Source organism: Hyperoodon ampullatus, assembly GCF_949752795.1.
Source record: "Hyperoodon ampullatus genome assembly, chromosome: 15".
NCBI classification, from domain to species: Eukaryota; Metazoa; Chordata; class Mammalia; order Artiodactyla; family Ziphiidae; genus Hyperoodon; species Hyperoodon ampullatus.
The window spans coordinates 12,454,703-12,476,830 of NC_136928.1; the positions used below are offsets into that span (position 1 = coordinate 12,454,703).

The 22,128-nt window shown below is 36.0% G+C and overlaps 1 protein-coding gene across 1 annotated transcript in view; it reads right to left on the reverse strand.

The window, feature by feature from the left end:
• Positions 1 to 1,029: 1,029 nt before the first annotated feature.
• Positions 1,030 to 22,128, reverse strand: part of ZC3H6 (zinc finger CCCH-type containing 6) — a gene marked incomplete at its 3' end in the record, with an annotated part of 53,554 nt that continues 32,455 nt past the window's right edge. The window contains exons 4-12 of the mRNA XM_079720399.1: positions 21,361 to 21,637; positions 18,553 to 18,686; positions 13,201 to 13,317; positions 12,459 to 12,570; positions 9,715 to 9,824; positions 8,456 to 8,709; positions 5,867 to 6,378; positions 5,312 to 5,545; positions 1,030 to 2,501 (exon numbers count right to left, since the gene is read on the reverse strand). Coding sequence (XP_079576525.1) covers positions 1,030 to 2,501; positions 5,312 to 5,545; positions 5,867 to 6,378; positions 8,456 to 8,709; positions 9,715 to 9,824; positions 12,459 to 12,570; positions 13,201 to 13,317; positions 18,553 to 18,686; positions 21,361 to 21,637 — 3,222 coding nt within the window. The remainder of the gene's footprint in view (positions 2,502 to 5,311; positions 5,546 to 5,866; positions 6,379 to 8,455; positions 8,710 to 9,714; positions 9,825 to 12,458; positions 12,571 to 13,200; positions 13,318 to 18,552; positions 18,687 to 21,360; positions 21,638 to 22,128) is intronic.

Genomic DNA, 22,128 nt, shown 5'->3' on the forward strand with positions numbered 1-22,128 from the left:
TCCTCTGTTACAGAATGCCAGTCAGGTGAGATCTGAAAGAGATTTTTTATTGGTAGCCATATACAGTTGACTATACCATCTCTGTGTTTTCTCACTATTTAAGAAAAAATATAGAACCTGGACATTTAAAACATTATCAATGAAATAATCACCACAGACTCACTGGATCTTTTAAAATTTTGTTAAAAATTGCCAAAGTCATGATGAATACAATTATTGCAGCTACATCATTTGAAAAAGTAATATAAATTATGCTGCTAAGACAAAAAACATCGAAACGCATAAACATCGTAATGTAACACAGCAGTAACTCATAACTATTAATATGAAAAATTAAATTTAAAAAGTTATGTTAGAGAACTCGGGAAGTTTTCACTTTAGCAAAACACTCTATTTATATATCTCCAACTTCTATGATACAGTATACCATAAAATACTTTTAAAAGGTACAACATTCAAATGCTTCATTTACACAAATAATATTGCCAGTACTAATAAAAGTGATGCCCTTAAACATGAACTGCTCTGCTAATTATGATTTTAAAAATGTTTTACTTCATTTTACATTTTAGCTAGCAGTTAGCATTACATATTAATCAGTTCTGGGTTGACAAATAGGATCCTAGTCAAAATACTGTTTCTGAAAAGTAATGTACATTATATTGCTTGAAACTAATAACCATATAAAAGTGGTAATCATTTATCTAAACACTGATTATGAAAGACAACTGGCATATATTCAGGCAGAGTGTTGAGTTCATGGTGGTTTATTTACAATAAAAGTACTTTTACTGAAGCTAACATGATATATAGGTTTCTATGTCAATTACTACAGTCTCTTAAAATTATAAAAATATTATATAAAATACCACAGGCTTTAGAGGATATAACTTCATGTGGTTCTGATACTAGCAGCTGAAAAGTGTTTATAATTTAAAAATAAATAAACTATAGAGGTAAACCAGTTACAAAACAGCAGGGGACTGCAATAGTCACAAGAGTGAAAAGAACTGCTTAATTACACAATAGCTAACAAAACGGTGAAGCAGTTGGATCAAAAGTTTTAAAAACCTCTTTCAGAGATTTGTCATCTGTTGCTCTACGAGGATCATCATCTGGGGTGGGGCTCACCTGACCCGGCTGCTTTGACTGTCTTGGATCGCTGTACTGGGGTCTAATTAAGCCTGTTAATGCCTGAATCGGAAGACTGTGCACTGCTGGGACCTGAACGGTACCGGAACTCCCAAGAATATCTGCCTGTGGGTCAGCTGGCCCATCAACAGGGACGTCCACGTTTGGAGCGATTTTCTGTGGTAGGACCGCTTCTCCGGGAGGAGGCTCGTTTTTATCACTACTTTTTAAACCACCACTTTTTTTCTGGTTCTCTGCATTTTCTGTTGCTAGCTCTGATGTAGATGATGAACTATGCTCCCTAGGGTCATACAAACTAATAGCACTAAGGACTGAACCTGGAGTTCCCAGGGGAAGGCCAGCTGAAGATGAGAGTTTAGGGGCATATGGAGGCAAAGCCCCAGGACCAGAATTGCTAGATACTGCCCCTAAGGGCTGTGATGAACCAGAGTTTGATCTGGCTAAATGAGGGGCACCCTTTGATGTATGTGAATCCTTCATAACTGCTTGATGAGACTCTGTATTATGCAGTCTGTGAAGTCTAGGATCAAAATTTTTTTGCAGCCTAGGATCTCCTAATTTACTTCCTGAACTATGTACGTCTCCAAATTGTTCCAGGTAGCCTTCTCTGTTTGCTGTGTTAATTTTGGCTTTGGCTGCTAGTTTTGCATCAGTGGGCACTGTGCTCTGACGAAGATCACTTTTTGTATTCCATAACCTACTGAGCCTCTGATCAGCTATAAGTGGGGGCAGAGGTAAATTGATTGAAGATACTGGGTCGGGTTTAGGTAAAGGGACTGGAAGTAAGTCTTCTGGAGCCCACACGATGTGTTTTGCAAAGTTGGGTTTGGTTAGGGTAATATCCATTTTAATGTGACTAAACTGTCTCAGTTGTGACCTTGGATCCTGGAGCGTTATACCAGGGGAAGAATCCAAAGGTATTAAGAAAGCTTTTTCTCTCAGTTCTCTTTCTGTATCTTCATCGTCCTCGTCTCCTCTTTTGTGTTTGACATTAGGGCCAGCATTTCCATGATGTAAATCAAACTTTGCTCCACCAACAGAAGAACCCACGTGACCACTTCCATTCCCTCTTAATTTCCTGGGATCCCACGCAAGTCTAAGATCCAGTGGGGTAGACTCAGAAGATTTTCTAACGTCTTGCCTTGAGATAGTCCTAAGTCTAGGGTCAACAACTTGGCTTCCTTTATTTTTCTCTTTAGCAAGTCTTGGATCAGTCGGAGTGCTGAGTTCTGTGGAAGGTTGTTGTTGACTCCTTAAAGTTTCTGTTTGTTTCTGCAATGTTTTCAGTATTGACTTGACACTGCTTCCTTCCTCCTCTTCACTACTGGAATACCAGTTAACAGTATCATCTAAATGCAGACAAAAACTATGGTAAAGAATGATGCATTCATATTTGGCCTTAATTAAGATGAAAAAAACACATATACTATTTCTGAAATAAGTGTAGTCTAACTTCAAGAAAATGCATCATAGAAATGACAGAGTTTCAATGCTGGAACAAGATAAGATGTGGTATAACAATTAACAATTCAGTCACTATACTTCATAAAGAAAGAAGTATGATATTAGAACATGTGTGATGTCCTTCTAGTCAGAGAACAGTCTGAACCTTTCATTCCAACTGGCCAAAGGGAGCTCAGAAATGTGTGGTAAGATAGAGCTGGGGGAGAAGGGAAAACACTCTTGAAAAGGAATACCAAAATGTTTTGGCTCTCTTTAATTCAAGCAATCCCTTAAACTCCATAGCTCTGGATTTATCAGGATAACAAGGGAGAGCTATAAAAAATAATACCTGGAAAGAAAACAAAACACTAACAATGATGGTTAAGGAAGCAAAGGGAACCGAGCAAGTGTGGGCTCAGGTGGGGACTTTTCACTCATACTATATTTTTAGATGTTTGACCTATGTGAATATATTAATTATTCAAACATTAAATTAAAAACAACAAAGAAAACTAACAGCCTAAAATTTATATACTTTAACTTTATGAGAACACTTTGGGCCTTACTCTTAAAGCCTATGTAACCCTAGTGTATCAGGCACAATGTTAAGATGCTTAACCATCAGAGGTCTTCTCTCTAGTAGAGAAGGGAATAAAACCTGATGTTTCAGGAGGGCGAGTCTCCTTCCTCTCCATTAAAACACACATAGGTTATCTCTGAATTGGCCATACATATATATGTGTATATATATATATATATATATATATATATATATATATAATATCTTGGATCAATAGAATAGCATATATATTCTCACTTTTACCTCATCTCACTGCTCACTAAGGTGTTTCCACAACATCGAACTTTAGTGTTACACACTTAGTTTGAACAGAACAGTGCTGACAAAACAAGCACTCGGTAAAGCAATTACACTCCAATAAAGATGTTAAAAAAAAATACATAGAACAAATCCTTCCCTCACAGCCCTCAGAAGGAATCCACCCTGCCGACACCTAGATCTCAGACTTCTGGCCCCCAGAACTGTGAGACAATAAATATCTGTTGTTTAAGCCCAAACCAAAACCAAAACAACAACAACAACAAAAACAAGCACTCGTATTTAGGATGGGGATGTGGCTTAAAATAGTATATATCAATATTATATCACAATGGCAAAAAGTTTTACTCATATCTCAGTGTCTGAAAAAACTACTTCTAGACACCGGATCCTTTTTTTTTTTTTCTTTGACTCTAGAGCTAGACTTGTGATTCACTTTCAGCTGTTGTAGTTATTTTAAATATTTCTGTATAGGTGTTTCACTCCTCATAGAATTTGGTACTTGATCCAGATAGGTAAGACAATCCAAATCTGATCCAAATAGGTAAGATGCTATTTTATTTTCATATCAATATATTTTATAAGCAGTCTTAAATTCTTTCTGGAATAAGAATGAATATAGAGCAGAAAGAAAGTAGAACAGTAGAGAAAGGTCAGTGGAAAGCAGATATTAGATAGAAAATGATAGTTAAGAGGTTTCTATCAGCATTTTATCAAAGGACAAATAAAATTTATAAAGGCAATAAAATTTCTAACAATGAACAAAAACACAAAAAACCTAGCTGTTTAAGAAGTTTTCTGTATTCCGAGAAAACAAGCCTCATAAAACATTACCAATTTTATAGTATTATAGTATAAAATTTTATATCATGTTGAAAAGTTTTAATTTTCTTATTTATGAAAACATAAAGCTTTGTTACACTTTAAAGAAAGATTACCATTAAAATGATTGCGTATTAAAATTAGCACCTAAAAGAGTACAGATAATAAATTTTACAGGAATTAACTTATTAGAAATTCCTCATTTCCCTGTCATGCTAAATAAATGAAGAGTTAATAATACCTTTTTTGAAAACATAACAATGTTTATATAATAGCTTGTAGCTACCTAGTGTTATCTAGTTTTACATAGTTATTCATAAATTTCATGTTTTTTTTTTTTTTTGGCTGCACCTAGAGGTATGCAAAACTTTCCAGACCAGGGATCAAACCCGTCTCCCCTGCAGTGTAAGTGCAGAGTCTTAACCACTGGACTGCCAGGGAAGTCCTAAATTTCATGTTTAAGAGTGGCCAAGCACATCAATTTTGTAATTCATAAGAAGAACTGGCTTATTTAAAGTTCTCTGCCCTTAACTGAGTTAACTAATTGCTGTACACTTATCAATATCAAAAATACTAAGGGAAACTTAAGTGTCCCTACGTAGTCTTTTACATTAAAAATAATATTCTTTAATAACATAGCAGAACCTGAAGTATACAGCCTCTGCCCATGAAAATCTAATAATCAAATAACTTTGAGCTTGAGTTAAGGTTAAAATTCCTGAACAGGAAGGTATCTTGTTCCTGTTCTATTTCTTTTCTTTAAAAAAAAAAAAAAGAAAAAAGAAAAAAGGCTTAATAGCAAGTCTGCTTGCCCAGGCCTCACACTCCAGCTTCAGATCTCTTTATTGCTTCAAATCAAACCCTTTGCAATTAACTACTAATGCATCAATGGCACTGGAAACTACAATCAATCCCAAGAAGATAGGAGCTATGAGATAAATTGGAAATAGAATAGATAGTTCACAGGAACTCATTTTTCAAATTTTAACTATTCAAGACCATTTCAGGAACTGAGTGATCCAAATAGGTAAGATGCTATCATACCACCTGACACACCTTCTTCCTTGCTTGGTGCCCTCTGAGGTTGGGTGCTGCCTGGTTCTTCATCTTCTTGGTATTTCTGAGTAAGTCTAACAAAAAGAGCTCTCTGCACTGCAGGGAGGAGACCTGGTGCAGGCAGGGGGCCATGGCCTGTCACATTACTGCTGCTGTCAGACCCACTCCCGCGGGTAGGTGAGTCTTGAACAATAGGAGGCTGATGCTGGGCAAATTCACCATGCCACGTCCCATCTACATACATAACACAGAAAGAGACACTGATTTAGCATAAAACTCCACTAGACAAGTACCACTGTGAGTTGTAAAAAATTGAGTTACAATAGTATCACATTTGATTATCAGATTATTATGTGATTGTAAGCACTTTTCAAGGTTATCTAAAGGTCTATTGTTACAAATATTTGGTTAAATTTAAATCATATTTTAATGTTTCAATTTCATCACATTTTACGTTGCTTTATTTAAAACATGCATTCTTTCCATGCTTTTAAAGAAAAATAGGACTCCAGATATTTTAAATTAGAAATGAGTTATTTCAAAAGGTAAGCTTACCACCAGAGTTATTGGGTGGCTGAAAATTATGTACAGCATGCTGTGAATAGTAATTATCATAAAACTCAGCTGGGTTTTGTAAGGACTCATAATTGGTATTGAGCTGCATTTCACCAGGACTTTGCAGGTGTGATGAACCTGGAGAACAGTGATTCTCTCTAGGTACTTTCATCATGTGTTCTGGAAAGCCAGGGCAATGGTAAGCGCCACTCATATTTGGTGGTGTCAAAGGTGTATCCGGTTGAACAAGTACTCCCGCTTGACTGTGAGGGCCTACAATTCCAGGTGGACCAGGCGGCAAAGGTGGGCTCTGCGGCATTGGTAGACCAGGAGGTCCTGCACATGGATGATGTCCAGGGGAACCTGGGTGCATCACAGGACTATTGTGTCCCTGAGACATATTAGGTCCGGGACCTGGACTTGACCCAGAACTATACATATGTTGAGTATGTGGGCTGCTTTCCTGAAATTGTGGTCCTGGTGGTGAGGCACTGTTATAAAATGCTGGTGGCCTGTAGACAAAAGAATAATATTTCTTAGTTCAAAGAAAAGAGGCAAACAAGAATGTTACATTTCTAAACAGATATTGGTTGAATGTTTTACAGTATCAGAAGAGAAAACTATTTTTTTTTTTTTTTTTTTTTGTGGTACGCGGGCCTCTCACCGTTGTGGCCTCTCCCGTTGCGGAGCACAGGCTCCGGACGCGCAGGCTCAGCAGCCATGGCTCACGGGCCCAGCCGCTCCGCGGCATATGGGATCTTCCCGGACAGGGGCATGAACCTGTGTCCCCTGCATCGGCAGGCGGACTCTCAACCACTGCGCCACCAGGGAAGCCCAGAAAACTATATTTTTAAGAAGCAATTTATTCCATATTATCTATAAGTAGAAACACCAACATATGTATCTTGCCTTCATTTTAGCACCAGTTTTCTAAATTGCTGCTTACTGTTCTAAAACTGTTCTAAAACTTAATACTGATGTTTTGAAAAATATAGACAAATACAAAGATAAATAAGATTCATCTCTAATCCTATCACCCAGAGATAAAAGTTTTGATAGGTTCTCTTCTAATCCTTTTTCTAGGCGCACACAGACCTTTTTATAACAAAATTAGAATTATACTATATAAACGTACTGCTTGTATTACAATTTCTAATTGGTTATTGCTTGATATAAAAAGATTTTAGTTTTTGAATGCTGCTCTTCTTTCTGGGCATCTTACTAATTTAATTACAGTTGGGCCTCCATATCGGCAGGCTCTGCATCCACAGATTCAACCAACTGCAGATCTAAAATATTCAGAAGAAAAAAATTGCAAAAAGTTCCAAAAGCAAAACTTGATTTGCTGTACTCCAGCAACTATTTACACAGTATCTACATTGTATTTACAACTATTTACATAACATTTGCATTGTATTAGGTATTATAGATAATACAGAGATTATTTAAAGTATACGGGAGTATATATGAAGGTTATATGCAAATACTTCACCATTTTAATATAAAGGACTTGAGCATCTGTGGATTTTGGTATCCATGGAGTTCCTGGAACCAATCCTCCTCAGACACCCGGGAACAACTGTACAACTTCTAATAGTTTTGCCAGTGATTCCTTTGGGTTCACTAAGGGAAAATGCCCAAATAATGAGTCTGCCCCTCCATTTCTAATCATATCTATTATCATATCTATTATATCTTTCTCTTTTTGCATTGACTAGGATCTAATCTATAATATTTAGCCAAGCAGTCGACAGACTTGTCTTCTTCTTGACTTTAATAGAAATACTTATTTTTTTCTTTTTTTTGCGGTACGCGGGCCTCTCACTGTTGTGGCCTCTCCCGTTGCGGAGCACAGGCTTCGGACGCGCAGGCTCAGCGGCCATGGCTCACGGGCCCAGCCGCTCTGCAGCATGTGGGATCCTCCCAGACTGGGGCACGAACCCGCGTCCCCTGAATCCGCAGGCGGACTCCCAACCACTGCGCCACCAGGGAAGCTCTAGAAATACTTTTAATGGCTCATATTAACTGTGATATTTGCTACAGATTTCTAATTCCTCAATTGCTGAGATCTCATTGCTTCCCCGAGTCTTCAGGATTAAAAGAATAATCAACAATGGGACTTAGAGCCCAGGTACACAGACCCTGGTGGATGGGAAGCAGGACTGGAAAATGCAAACCTGGGTGCAGCCTTATCCAGAGGTTTTCCTCTAATAGTCCAAGGAACGACTTCTCTAAAAGAATGAATATGCTGGAGACATATTACCCACTATTTGAAGATGTTATCAATGACAGTGCTGCCTCATAACAAGGTGGTAGGAATGCCAGTTCCATCCACCTGGCAGTGCCCTTCAGGATTAGTGTGTGGAGAGGGTTCTGAAACTGTGTTAAGGATTCTGTACAGAAAAGCACTGATGGCAGGCAGCAGAGGGTGGGGCAAAAAGGAAGTTGGAAGCAGCAGTTGGGGTGCATGCCAGATATCTGCTACCTCTACCTAAGTTTAATTATATGATTGACATGGAATACAAGTTAGTTTCTTAATAAGAATTTTTAGGGGGAAAATGCAGCCATTTTTTGAAAAATTTAACTTACTTCTTCCCAATTTTATGTGCTAAATCCACAGTAGGTTTTACAACTATTTCAAAGAGAGATGGAATTTTCTTGAAATCATCAGAGAGATCTGTCTGAAAATCATCTTCGGGATCAGAAAAGGGAAAATGCTCTGGTGGGGTTGGCAGAAGCCCAACTCCTGGAGGCGGTTTGGGAAGAGGAGTTATGCCACGCTTTCTAAGTTCTTCTAACTCTCTTTCATCTTCATTTGTAGCTTCTTCTTCAGTATTCAACACCTAAAAATAATTGGCAAGGATTACTATTTCAAAACAAGCTTTCTTCCTCACATTTAAAACTGTGAAGACTTGAGTAAACTAATTTTGTTACTAGAAAAATACAATATTAAAGTTGAAATAGATCAGAGATAGCTAACTACTTTTTTATAAAGAATATGAGGTTCAAAGAGGTAAAGGATATTTCTTAAAGTAAATTAGCTTTTTTAGAGGTCAAATTTTGTGGTTACCAAGGTAGTGGGAGGAAGAACTGGATGAAGGTACTAAAAAGGTACGAACTTCGAGCTATAAGATAAATAAGTACTAGGGATGTAAAGTACAACATGGTAAGTGTAATTAACAGTGCTGTATATTATATATAAAAGCTGTTAAGAGAGTAAAGCCCAAGAGTTTTCATCACAAGGAAAAAAATCTTTTCTACTTCTTTAATTTTGTATCTATATGAGATGATGGATGTTCACTAAACTTACTGTGATCATCATTTCAAGATGTATGTAAGTCAAATCATTATGTTGTACACCTTGAATTTATACAGTGCTGTATGCCAATTATATCTCAGTAAAACTGGAAAATAAATAAACTGCATTTGAACAGAAGCTCAAATGAGAGAAATAAAATTTATGAGGGACTGGTTGAAAAAATTAAGTTTTCTAATGGCAGAACAATGATAAGAACAAAAGATTCTGGTTTTTTTTAAGGTTAAGGCAATTATATTACTTACTATCATTAATAAGTAAAGGATACTATAATAGGTGCCACTATTGAGCATTTACTATTTACTAGGAGTGGTATGAAGTGTTTCATATACATCACATAATTTAATCTTTTAAGAACAAAAGATTCTTAATTCTTAGTCCAATATTCCTGCTTTTCTAACACATTACATTAATAGAATAAAACATAAACTAACAAGTCCTTGATTTCTCAGCAGAGTTTTATAAACTATGACTTATAAAACATGATTCAAGTCAAATGAATCTGTAATCAAGGTGCAAAAATATTACTCACTTTGTCCAAAAGTTTCTTTGTTTCTTTAGTCAGATCATCATGTGAAAATTTACAATTGTCTCCTTGGTAACATTTTGCTCCACTATGATAGAACTTGCATGGAAATTCATGTAAATAAAAATATTAAGGAATAGACCACGTAAAATCAAACTCTCATATTTTTATACCAAAAAACATAACTGCTGAATCAATGACTTTATTACTATATATTGTACTAAATTTTCTATAATCACACTATTTATTTAATTTTTAATTTTAAGATTAAATATTTTAAATACATGGCAAAACATTCAAAAAATTTTAAGTCTCCTCTACTCTATTAAAACTAGAAAACATTTTTTTAAGAGCTTAACTTTTTTATTTAAAAAAAACTTGACTGCACAAACTATATTACCTGTTATTTTTTTCTGTCAGTGATAGATGTTTATATCTTCTATCATAGCAGAGTTAGTAATGTGGGTAATTAACACAGACTTCCTTAGAAAGAGCTTCGGGTCAAGATTTCACAAATCATCTCCCAAATTACCATCATATAAATTATGCCAAAAATTCTGTGCAAAATCTAGATGCTTTCACCACTGATCAAAAGAGTCATGTTAAAGTTTCAATAGTTTGTTGAGAGTACCATGATACTGAAATGTTAAGTATAAATGTTAAGCTTGGATAATTAGCTAATTCCATTAATATTCTTTTTTCTCAATAACCATTTTTTAAATTGAAGTATAGTTAATTTACAATGTTGTGTAAGCTTCAGGTATACAGCAAAGTGATTCAGTTACACATATATGTATCTATTCTTTTTCAAGACAACAATTTTTTTTTTTTTTTTTTTTTACGGTATGCGGGCCTCTCACTGCTGTGGCCTCTCCCACTGCGGAGCACAGGCTCCAGACGCGCAGGCTCAGCGGCCATGGCTCACGGGCCCAGCCGCTCCGCGGCATGTGGGATCTTCCCCGACTGGGGCACGAACCCGTGTCCCCTGCATCGGTAGGCAGACTCCCAACCACTGCGCCACCAGGGAAGCCCAAGACAACAATTTTTTAAAGTAAAAATATTTATGATGGCTATAGCAAATATTATAGTGTAATTTAATTATGTAAACTCTGTTACTTTACTCAATAAAATAAAATATAGAACAAATAAATTTTGTAGCAAGAGCTCATATCTATGAAGAAAATAAAGGGGTCTGATATGTCAAATATCCCAAAAATGAAAACTACAGGCTAATCTTACTTAAAATTTTGGAGACAAACTTCTAAAGAAAATATTAAATATAGGGCTTCCCTGGTGGCGCAGTGGTTGAGAGTCCATCTGCCGATGCAGGGGACACGAGTTCGTGCCCCGGTCCGGGAAGATCCCACATGCCGCGGAGCGCCTGGGCCCGTGGGCTATGGCCACTGAGCCTGTGCGTCCGGAGCCTGTGCTCCGCAATGGGAGAGGCCACAACAGTGAGAGGCCCGCGTAACGCAAAAAAAAAGAAAAATTAAATCTAAAAGTATAGTGAAAAATATGCCATTTTCAGGTAGTGTATGTTCTGGAAATTTCTGGGTAGTTTTAGGAAATGTATTATTGTAATCATCACATTGATAAGGTCAAGAGAGAAAAATCATGTGATCATCTTAGCAGATACAAAAGGCAACTGATAAAATTCAAGATCTTTTTTTGATATTAAAAACTCTTAGTAAAATAAGGATACTTGAGTTTTTTAATAAATCTTAAAACTATAGCCATAAGCCAAAGCAAAAGGGCATTATCTTTGAAACATGTATTATGCTGCCACAATCACTATTATTTAACATTTTTCTGGAAGTATAGACAATACAGTTGAAATTGTCATGCCACAGATGGCATGACTATGGAGAAAAATATAAGAATAAATGGAAAACTTTAACAGTTCAGTAAGGTATCTGGTTTCTAAAGAAGTATGTCAAATCTGAAAAAAATTTTTCTTTGCTTGAATAAGACAAATTTATCATAACATTTTGATAAAGAAAAAAGGAGTATTTGCCCTAGTAAATATCAAATATAATATTACAGAGGGGAATGGTCAAAGAGCACAATGTGTAATAGTAGTATAGAAGCAGAATTATGCACAGAGGAATTTAGAATATGGTTAAGGTGACCTTTTAAATCTGTGAAGAGGGGACAATGAGCTAACCATCTGGAAAAAAATAAGGTCCTTACTGAAGGACAGTATAAATATATATATATATATATATTTTTTTTTTTCTTTTTAAAGGACCATATACAGTGAAATGCCATGGGGTAGAGGTAGGAATACAACTGAAATGTATAGATTTCCAAAGGGAGAAGTAGGGAAGAATATATAGTGCTTATCATTAGGTGGTAAGATTTGATTAGACTTTGGTTTTATAATTTCCAACAATGGCAATTTATTACTTATGAACCTAAGTAAATAATCATTTAGTCACAGAATAAATATGTTGCGAACTACTCCTTCAGGAAGCACAGTCTCTTGAAATACTTATAAGCTGAGTATATTAAATATAAAGTACATTTATTTCATAGATTTTTTTCCAAAGGGAAGTTATTTTGTTTCCCTAAAGAAAAAAACTCAGTTTGCCCTTTTGAAGTGCAAAGCCTGATTAGACCTGGTTTATATAACGTGCTGTTTTAAATTTAAAACCAAACTAGGCTTTCTGGGTTGTACTTATGATTTTTAAAGCCTCAGGGATGCTTGAAAACTGCAATATTTTGGTTAACATGTTTTTAATAAAGGATATTATGCATGTAAATGCAGTTCTCTCCTTTGGTACAATATCCTTGTAAATAAAATTTGCAGATCTCTTTTCTCTTCTCCAACTCTGCATCATGATCAAATTTACATTGATCTCCCTGTTCACAAAAAAAGAAAAGAAGAAAGAAAGAGGAAAAAAAAAAGAAACCACCGAATTGAATTTTCTCCATGGTGTTTCATGGTAGAACTATGGTCATATCTCCAGTCTTTAAATAATGAGCTAATAATAATTCAAACAGTCCTTAGAATTCTTGCCCAAGACAGTGGATGTGGCTCTGTGCAGAGAGCCAGCACAGTCAGCATGACCTCAGAGGATACTGCCTGGCTCCACCAGCACTCACCATTTCTAGGTGGGCTACTCTGGGGACTTATTTAACCTCCTGGTTTGGCCATGTTAAAAATGAGGATAATAACAGTGACTACAATTCACTGTGTCACTGTAAAGATTAAAACATTTAATATTAGTAATCTACTTTGAACAGTACTTGCCATACAGTCAGCATCATGGGTTTGTTAAATAAAATGTCATTTCAACAAGTTATATTACTGCCCCAGAATATAATTAAATGAGTTCTGATATACAGTATTCAATGCAAGATACATTTTGAAGAACCAGTTTTATTACAACTATATGAGAAACGAAAAAACTAACCACTCCCTAAAATGACTTTAAATTTTAAAGATTATTTCAGAAGTTAAAATGATTTATGATACCCCTATAAATTTACCTTAATACATCTCCCTTCCAGAAAGTATTTACAGATTTGTTTTCCTTTATGTTCCACTGTGTGCTGATTAATAAATTCCTGAGTCATAACCTTCCATTTTTTCCCTGGTTTACTATACTGCAAGAAAAAAAAATTATTTAAATAAAACATATGAAGTAGTGAAAAGGTATTAAAATTTATAGTCAAATGAATCTAGAAAGCAGTATACATTGATTATTAAAAGTAGTGAAGACTGGACATTCTGATGTTATTCATTTACTTGGAGAGAGATATGCTTCTAGAAAAGTGCTTATTGCTATACTAGTAGTTGCAAAGAACCCTATTTCTAATTTAATGAGGACACACAACTACGTTTTTCAAAATAAAATTATGAAAATCTTGAAAATTAACAATAGTACTTTGGCAAAGGTACACTAAAATATTTACTCTCATGTACTGTTGATAGAAGACGTAAAATATCCATACTGTTTGACACAAAATTTGTACTTTTCAGGATTATTCTGAAGGAATTATCAGGAAGGCACACAAAGATTTATTCACAAAAATAACTGCTGCAGAATTATTTACAAGTAAAACAAACAAACAAAACAAAATCTAGAAATACTGTACCCATCCAAAACTAGGAGACAAGTCAAACACATTATGATACATTTAGGTGGTAGAATATTATACTGTCATTAAAAAATCATGGGATGGAAAGACAATTTGGGGACATAAGAAAATGTTCACAATACCTTACCAAGTGAAAATGTGACCCCAGTTTATAATAATAAAGACAAAGAAAAAGACTAAAAGAATATACCCCTACCTTTGACAGTGTATGTCTCTAGATGTATCTCTAAAAAATTACAGATTGCTTGCGTGTGTGGTTATTTTGTACTTTCTATAGCAAAAAAATGGAGGATGTATTATCTTTAACTTTTAAATTAAAAAAATTAAGAAAAACTAGTATGTGGTAGAAAATCTCACAGCCCTACTTATTTTTCTTAGTTCTTCTCCTCAGTCCCCTATTCAACTTTTGCTACAAGTATAAGAGGGTTGAGTAGCAAGAGAGTATGATGCTTAGCCAAGCTAAGGACTTCCACACATGAGCGCTATAAAACATCACTGTTTTTCAGGCTCTTAGCATGCATAGTGCCTTGAACATCGAGGAGCTTAATAACTATTGATATTTGCTCTTCTGATTTGATATCAGTTTTCCCTTTTCCCTCAATCTGTTAGAAGATGGAGAACAAAGCACAATCTACTGAAAACAGGAAACTGCCTCACAGCAAACACTTAAGGAAACAGATGGCTAAACTTAAATCTGACCCTCAGCACTCCCAACTGATGAAATATATATTTTACTAGAAGAATTCTGAAAAAAAGTATAAGAATACCAGGAAAATAGATAATCTTTGAGGTTCTTTTAAAAATATATATATATACCCAAATTGCCCAAGGAAAACGCAAAGAAACTGCTTATACTCTACTCTGATAGGATCATTTAAAAAGTCTTAAATCTATGTAAATTTTACTTACAAACATTTTCTATTTCTAGGCTCACTTAGAACAAGTAGATATAAATGACCAGTTCACATATGCCTTCTGTACAAGGAATTGTGGCTGTAATAAAATAGGCAGCCAGGGCTTCCCTGGTGGCGCAGTGGTTGAGAGTCTGCCTGCCGATACAGGGGACATGGGTTCGCGTCCCGGTCCGGGAAGATTCCACATGCCGCAGAGCGGCGGGGCCCGTGAGCCATGGCCGCTGAGCCTGCGCGTCCGAAGCCTGTGCTCCGCAACGGGAGAGGCCACAACAGTGAGAGGCCCGCGTACCGCAAAAAAAGAAAAGAAAACAAACAAAAAAAGGCAGCCAAAGAGAGTGCATTGTGCAAAGTCAATGAGCCAACTTGAGGAATATAACTCTGAAATTAAAAAGTAAAAATATTAGGTAATCATCCTCCCCCCCAAAAAAACACTGAAAAAATGTACCAAGTTGTACCTATGTTTCTTTAATAACTCTCTCTTTCTATGTTACTTTCTAATGATACACCTCGTTGTCTTAATGGAGGATCGCGGGGGGCTGTTTTTTTCCAGTTTAGTTCTGTTTAAACGAGTAGTAAGTATTGCAGTACCAATAACTATGGGAAAACTGACTATAATCAAGGTATTCTAGAAAATCTAAAGCAACTTAAACAAAATTTCAGGATAAAATAAAGTGCCTAGAAGATCTGATCTTTTAAGCTTGAGCCTACAGAAGAACCACAAATGTTCTCTATCCTTTTTTAAATTTTTAATTTACTTTTTATTTTATATAGGAGTATAGTTGATTCACAATGTTGTGTTGTCCTCTATCCTTAAGATCTTTTATGAACTATAAGAGCTGGAAGAATGACAGAAGTAATCTAGTTCATCACCCTTATTGGACTAATATGAAAACTGAAGATTAGTGAAGTTAGTGACTTGCCAAAGGTTACGTTTCACGTTAGTAGAATCAAGATAGAACTCTTTGCACTATATCACACTGTTTCAAAGAAAACACAATTCAAGAAAGAGGGAGAAGGAATTCCCTGGTGGTCCAGGGTTAGGACTCTGCGCTTCTACCGCAGGGGGCATGGGTTTGATCCCTGGTCAGGGAACTAGGATCCCGCAAGCTGTGTGGTGTGGCCAGAAAAAAAAAAAAAAAAAAAAGAAAGAAAGAAAGAGAGAGAGAAGGAAAAGACAGAGAAAGGGAGGGAAAAACCAAACTACCCACTTGGTGATTTTAAAATTTATTTACTCTAGAGGATGTATTATATTGGTATAGGGAACAAGAGCATAAAGGATTTTTTAAATATACTAAAAGGAGGAGGAAATTAAAGGATCTACTGGGAAAAGAATATGTATTTATAAAAAAATTTAATAGCTACTATAAAGACTAAAAAATTTTAGGAGTTTTATGGCCAAAAGAATGAATAAGTCTTTAAAATCCATCAAAAGTTTGCATGTTCTGTGACTATACTTGAGTTTTCAAGAAAATTAGTGTGGACATGCAGGTATTCCTAAATTTATCTGGCCTTTGGAGGATCTTATACTCCTTGAAAAGGCAAGGGTAAAAATGGATCTATGTTGGCCACTCCAAGTATGTTCACTCTACCCTGGATGGGCCTCCACCAAAGCACTCCTGAAAATGAGCTGCTTCCTTGGACTCTGACACGCTCCTGCTTATTTCTGGAACCGTAAGAAGAAATCTCTCATGAGAGCCAATAAACTGACATAGTGTTGATAACATATTTTAATCTTGATAAAGGAAAAATATTCTAAATCTGATAAATGTAAAAGAAAGAATTTATTCTGATTTTCTACTACATGATAAAGAAATCTTTTAGTTGCAGCCCAGATCTGCAAACATCTAAAATATTAGTGCTTGAAGAAGCCATTAGTTAGAGGCCATTAGAGTTACTGTACTCTAATTTTACAGATCGATCAAACTGAAGCTCAGAGATAGGCAGTAACATGATCAATGCCATACTTTCTTGGAAGCTAATTTTTTTTCACATATAGGGTATAAGTACTGAATATAGGAGAAGGCTTATTTAGAAAACATTCATATTAATTTGGTCTAGTGAAAGCAGCACATCCTAGACATCTATACTTGTCTAGAAAGATGGACAGGCAGGTTATAGTCACTCAGAAATTCTAAGTTTGTTTCCATGGAGCAGTGAGTTAAGAGTAAATGTTAGTAGGTGTGTAGGAAAAAAAGAGTTCATGGTCAAGTAAATTTTGAAAATGATGGGTTGAACAAAGTAAAACAGACTTCTTTATGCCTAACCTGCTCAGAGTGTTTAATACATTAATGTTGACTGAGAATCCCCAAGAGTAGCGTAGCATGTGCTAGGTTTCACAAATTCATTTGGGCCCAAATTTCTTTTTTCTGTTAACAACTCCCTAAGTAGTACATTAATGAGTACATATTAAGAAATCTTTGCCCATTATCTTTAAACCCATAAATGAGAAAACTGAGCATTTTCCAATTACAATATGTTACTATCCCTTTTCTTTTTTTTTTAATTTAAAAAAAAAACTTTGGCCACATTGGGTCTTTGTTGCTGTGCACAGGCTTTCTCTAGTTGTGGTGAGCGGGGGTTACTCTTCGTTGCAGTGCGCGGGCTTCTCATCGCAGTGGCTTCTCTTGTTGCGGAGCACGGGCTCTAGGCGCATGGGCTTCAGTAGTTGTGGCACGTGGGCTTCAGTTGTTGTGGCACGTGGGCTCAGTAGTTGTGGCGCACGTACTTAGTTGCTCTGCGGCATGTGGGATCTTCCTGGACCAGGGCTCGAACCCGTGTCCCCTGCATTGGCAGGCGGATTCTTAGTCACTGCACCACCAGGGAAGCCCCTACTATCCCTTTTCTATCAATCAAGGTTGCAGCTACTGATAACCCACCCTTGCTCTGTACAATTCAATCAAATCTTACTGGAACAGTGGCAGAATACAGGAATTGGACCACTCTAATCCAGAAAGTCGCTACAAGGTTGAAATGTACTGTTAAATTCAACATATATTTATTCAATATCTACTATACACATAGTTCATAAATTCATCTTTCCAACCATTTATACCTCCTTTCTTCTCTTTTAATGATTTTAACTGTAATAAGTAAGTGAATTTACCACTATCTCCCCTCTTGGTCCTGCTACGTATTGAGCTATTAGCATTTTATTGCCACTTCCATCTAGGGACCATGACTCCTAGGAAAGGAAAGTACAACAGAGAACTCATAGAACAAACATGTTTGCTTCCAGACGTATCAATTTTATTTTGAGCTGCTTTGCAACTTACCGATTTTATTTCGAGGGCACCAAAGCGTGCATCTGTGTACTGCTATCAAAACTAATTAAAACAATACTTCTTTTCTGGAATTCATCTATACTCATTCGATCTGAACTGGAAATGTTTCATTTACTAGGAAAGTAGCATTAAAATCACAATGCTGGGCTTCCCTGATGGCACAGTGGTTAAGAATCCGCCTGCCAATGCAGGGGACACGGGTTCAAGCCCTGGTCCGGGAAGATCCCACATGCCACGGAGCAACTAAGCCCGTGCACCACAACTACTGAGCCCTCATGCCACAACTACTGAGCCCGCGCACCCAGAGCCCGTGCTCCTCAACAAGGGAAGCCACTGCAGTGAGAAGCCCGCTCACGGCAATGAAGAGTAGCTCCTGCTCACTGCAACTAGAGAAAGCCCACGCGCAGCAACAAAGACCCGGTGCAGCCAAAAGTAAATAAATAAAATAAATAAATTTTAAAAAAAATCACAATGCTTTCTTTTGCAGCCAAATAAGTTACAAAATGGAAAAGCTCCTCTCCTCATTATATATAAATTCTCAGTACCTCTTGAAAGTCATCCGTTCCTGAAAACACATTAGGCCCTTTATTGGCCCTTCCTCCACGGTCTTTGCGTTTGATTTTCTTCGGCAAGCCGCGTCCACGAGCAACATTAAAACTTTTAACCCTCTGTTCAATACCTAAAAAAGTTAAAATGTACTTCAGATAGTTAAAAAAAACGGCACACTAGACAATCTACTAGTTTACAGGGAATAGCATATTTTAAATAGTCTATAATGTATAGTGTATTCTTTTTTTCCCTTTAGATTCAGTGAAAAAAATTAATTGTCTTTACATTTTGCTTCGTGGGTACTGCTCCTTACTGTTTTGTTTCTTAAGGGATGTTATCAACACAAGGAAGGCAAGAAACAAGAATATATACATGGCTGGAGAGGTCAAATCTAGTTTTATTCTTCTCCATTTTCCTTAGAATAAGCAATTAACAATATTTTCTGTTTTTAAGAGAATTAAATAGTACATTCATCTCTAAGGAAGACATTGTAGGTATTAGTGATTAATTTGTGGCAAATTGAGTTTCTACTGATAATGTTGAATAGACATCACATATATCTCCAAGCAAAATTTATACTTGTCTTTTACTTTTGAAAAACTTGATATTTAAAAGTCTCTAAAGAGATACTCAAATGACTAAAATTATATATTTGAGTAGTAAGTTATAATACAAAGTGATTTCTCATTATACCAAAGTCATATTGAACTAATAAGTTTTCTAATGATATTAAACCTACAAAATAGCCGATAGATATATAGAAAAATGTTTCACTTCATTAAAGAAATAAAAGAAATTAAAAATTTAAAGATAACATAACTATTTTCACCTCAAAGAATAATGTTGGTAGGGATTTGAAGAAATTGGCATTTGCACACACTGGCAGGGGTGTTATAAATTGCTACATCACCTTTTTGGATATCAACTTTGTATATGGATCAAAAATCTTCAAATGTAGCTATGTCTTTTGACTCAATTCTACATTTCAGCATTTACTCTCAAAAAAAAAAATGTTTGCCAAGATATGTATAGATATGCAGGGTTAATCACAGAATTTTTAAAAATGGGTGCAACTTAAATCCCAAATAATTACTAACAAACAAACCTAACAGTTTATTAGACAAATTACGGCATATCTATTTAATTGAATAGAATGTAGACATTAAAATCTACTCATTAACATAAGAATGACTGAGATACAATTCACAGTTAAGGGAAAAAACCAAGTTATAACAGTGTATAGTTTTTTGTTAAAAAATAATTGTCAAAAAATTCTAGATGGGGCTTCCCAGGTGGCGCAGTGGTTGAGAGTCCGCCTGCCGATGCAGGGGACACGGGTTCGTGCCCCGGTCCGGGAAGATCCCACATGGCGCGGAGCGGCTGGGCCCGTGAGCCGTGGCCGCTGGGCCTGCGCGTCTGGAGCCTGTGCTCCGCAACGGGAGAGGCCACAACAGTGAGAGGCCCGCGTACGGCAAAAAAAAAAAAAAATCTAGATGAATGTATACCGGGGAATTCCCTGGCAGTCCAGTGGTTAGGACTCCGTGATTCTACTGCAGGGGGCCTGGTTGGATCCCTGGCTGGGGAACTAAGATCCCACAAGCTGTGGCACAGCCAAAAAAAAAAAAGTATACCAAAAATATTAATAGTAATTGTCTCTGGGAGTAGGGATTCAAACTGCTTTTGTTTTATCTTTGATCTTTGCTGGGTTATCTTTTCTACACATAGAAAAAGTTTTCTACATTTGACCATATATTATTTTCATAATTCTGGGGGAAAAATGAAAGTCAAAATAAAATGCAATACTCAATTCTTTAACAGAACAAACAGAAAGAGTTTGAAAGGAAGAACCCCAGGTGGGAAGGGATGAACAAGGCCTCTACATTCCCCTTATTCCCCAAGTGGAATGATCCCTGACACCACTATGTCTGGACTCCAGGAACAAACTTACTAATTACAATAGCATATGCATAGACAAATTCCTGTCTCTTTAGTTCAACAAAGCCTAGATCCACATTTTTCAAAGGAATTTTGCTTGGAAATCAAGAAAAAATAAAGCCATAAAAATAACCAAATTTACTCATAACTGATTCCTTTTTTCAATGATAATTAAATGATAGTTACATAGGGCTTGGGTGCTCACTACTTCACCTCAGCCTCATCTCGCTCCAGTTTTCTTGAAGCAGACATATTGACTGGACAGTTCTTAAGGCTGATTTGACCCTGATGTGACCCATAATTTCTATGGCAATCTTGTACTGGTCTCTCCAGGGACGAGGTACCTCAATATAGCAGATGAATAGGTTATCACTCTAGAAATTTCTTTAGATTATGTTCTTATTTCTGATCCTGAAGAATGTCTATTGTCCTGAGTACATTTACATAGCAAAGATGATCACTACATTTTAAAGCCTAGTAAAAGAATAGCTTCCCAGGATTCTGTCCTTACAGGTCTAAAACATAAAGTAATACAGAGTAACAGAGACAGCTGAAAAAGGTAGGTTATTTCTTTCAGTATACTGATACCATATAGAAGGGAGGGGAAAAACATAACAGGAAAGTTGTTTTACATTTTTATACACTTTAAAAATATTAAGAAATCTTTTAAATTCAAATTTTAAGATATCATGCAGATTGAAATATTTGTAGATTTTTGTCCTCAAGGTCTACAAAATAAATAAAAACGAATTCAGGAAGCACAGGAATAAGCTGATCATGAGAAAGGGCAAAGAAATTTAAGATTTTACTTCATATTTACCTGTGTTAATAAGGTTCTCATATTAAAAAACAGACAATTTCAAACTTACCTTGCTGAATTCCTTTCAATCTTTGTTTTTTCCCTGGTTCTTTAGAAAATGATGATCCTAAAGTAGTATTTGAGGTTTCTTTAGCTTGCCTGTATTGTTTCAGCTGACTGGCAAAATCTTCCTCTGTTTCCTGACTGTAGTTACCAAAGTTGTCATCACTGTAGTTACCAAAGTTATCATCACTGTAGGTACTGTACTCATCATATTCTTTACTTTTAAATTTTCTGTTATGTTGACTCTTCTTTGATGCCATGTAGCTTCCTGATATATGTCCATGCTAAGTGAAAACGCACAACCATTATCAAGATTTTTCAGTTATATGTAGGCATTGATAGTAACACAGGACATCTTTTTTCCCCCAGAAAGTTGGGAGAAAGAAGGGGAAAAGACAGTTATTAGTTCTGCCTCTTGGTTAGAACTTATCTATGGCACTATTTAAAACTAAGTTCAAAAAGCTAAATGCTACTCTGATGTTATTAAACATTATAATGTTCATAGAACATTGCTGGAGAGTGTGTCTTGTTCACTTTTTGTTTTCCATGTCCATGTCTTATGTTTCTCATGCTCCATGCCTCGATATTTATACACATAAGAGTACTTTAAAATCCATACTGTCATACAGAAATTCCGTCTCCAAAAAACTGAAGAGGTCTTTTTGAGAACAGAAAAAAAAGAATAGTGAAATAGCTTGGAGCAAGGGTAGAAAATATATAGAGTCTCCTAAGATTCAAAAATTCCCAAATGACACGTTTAAGCATAATATATTTA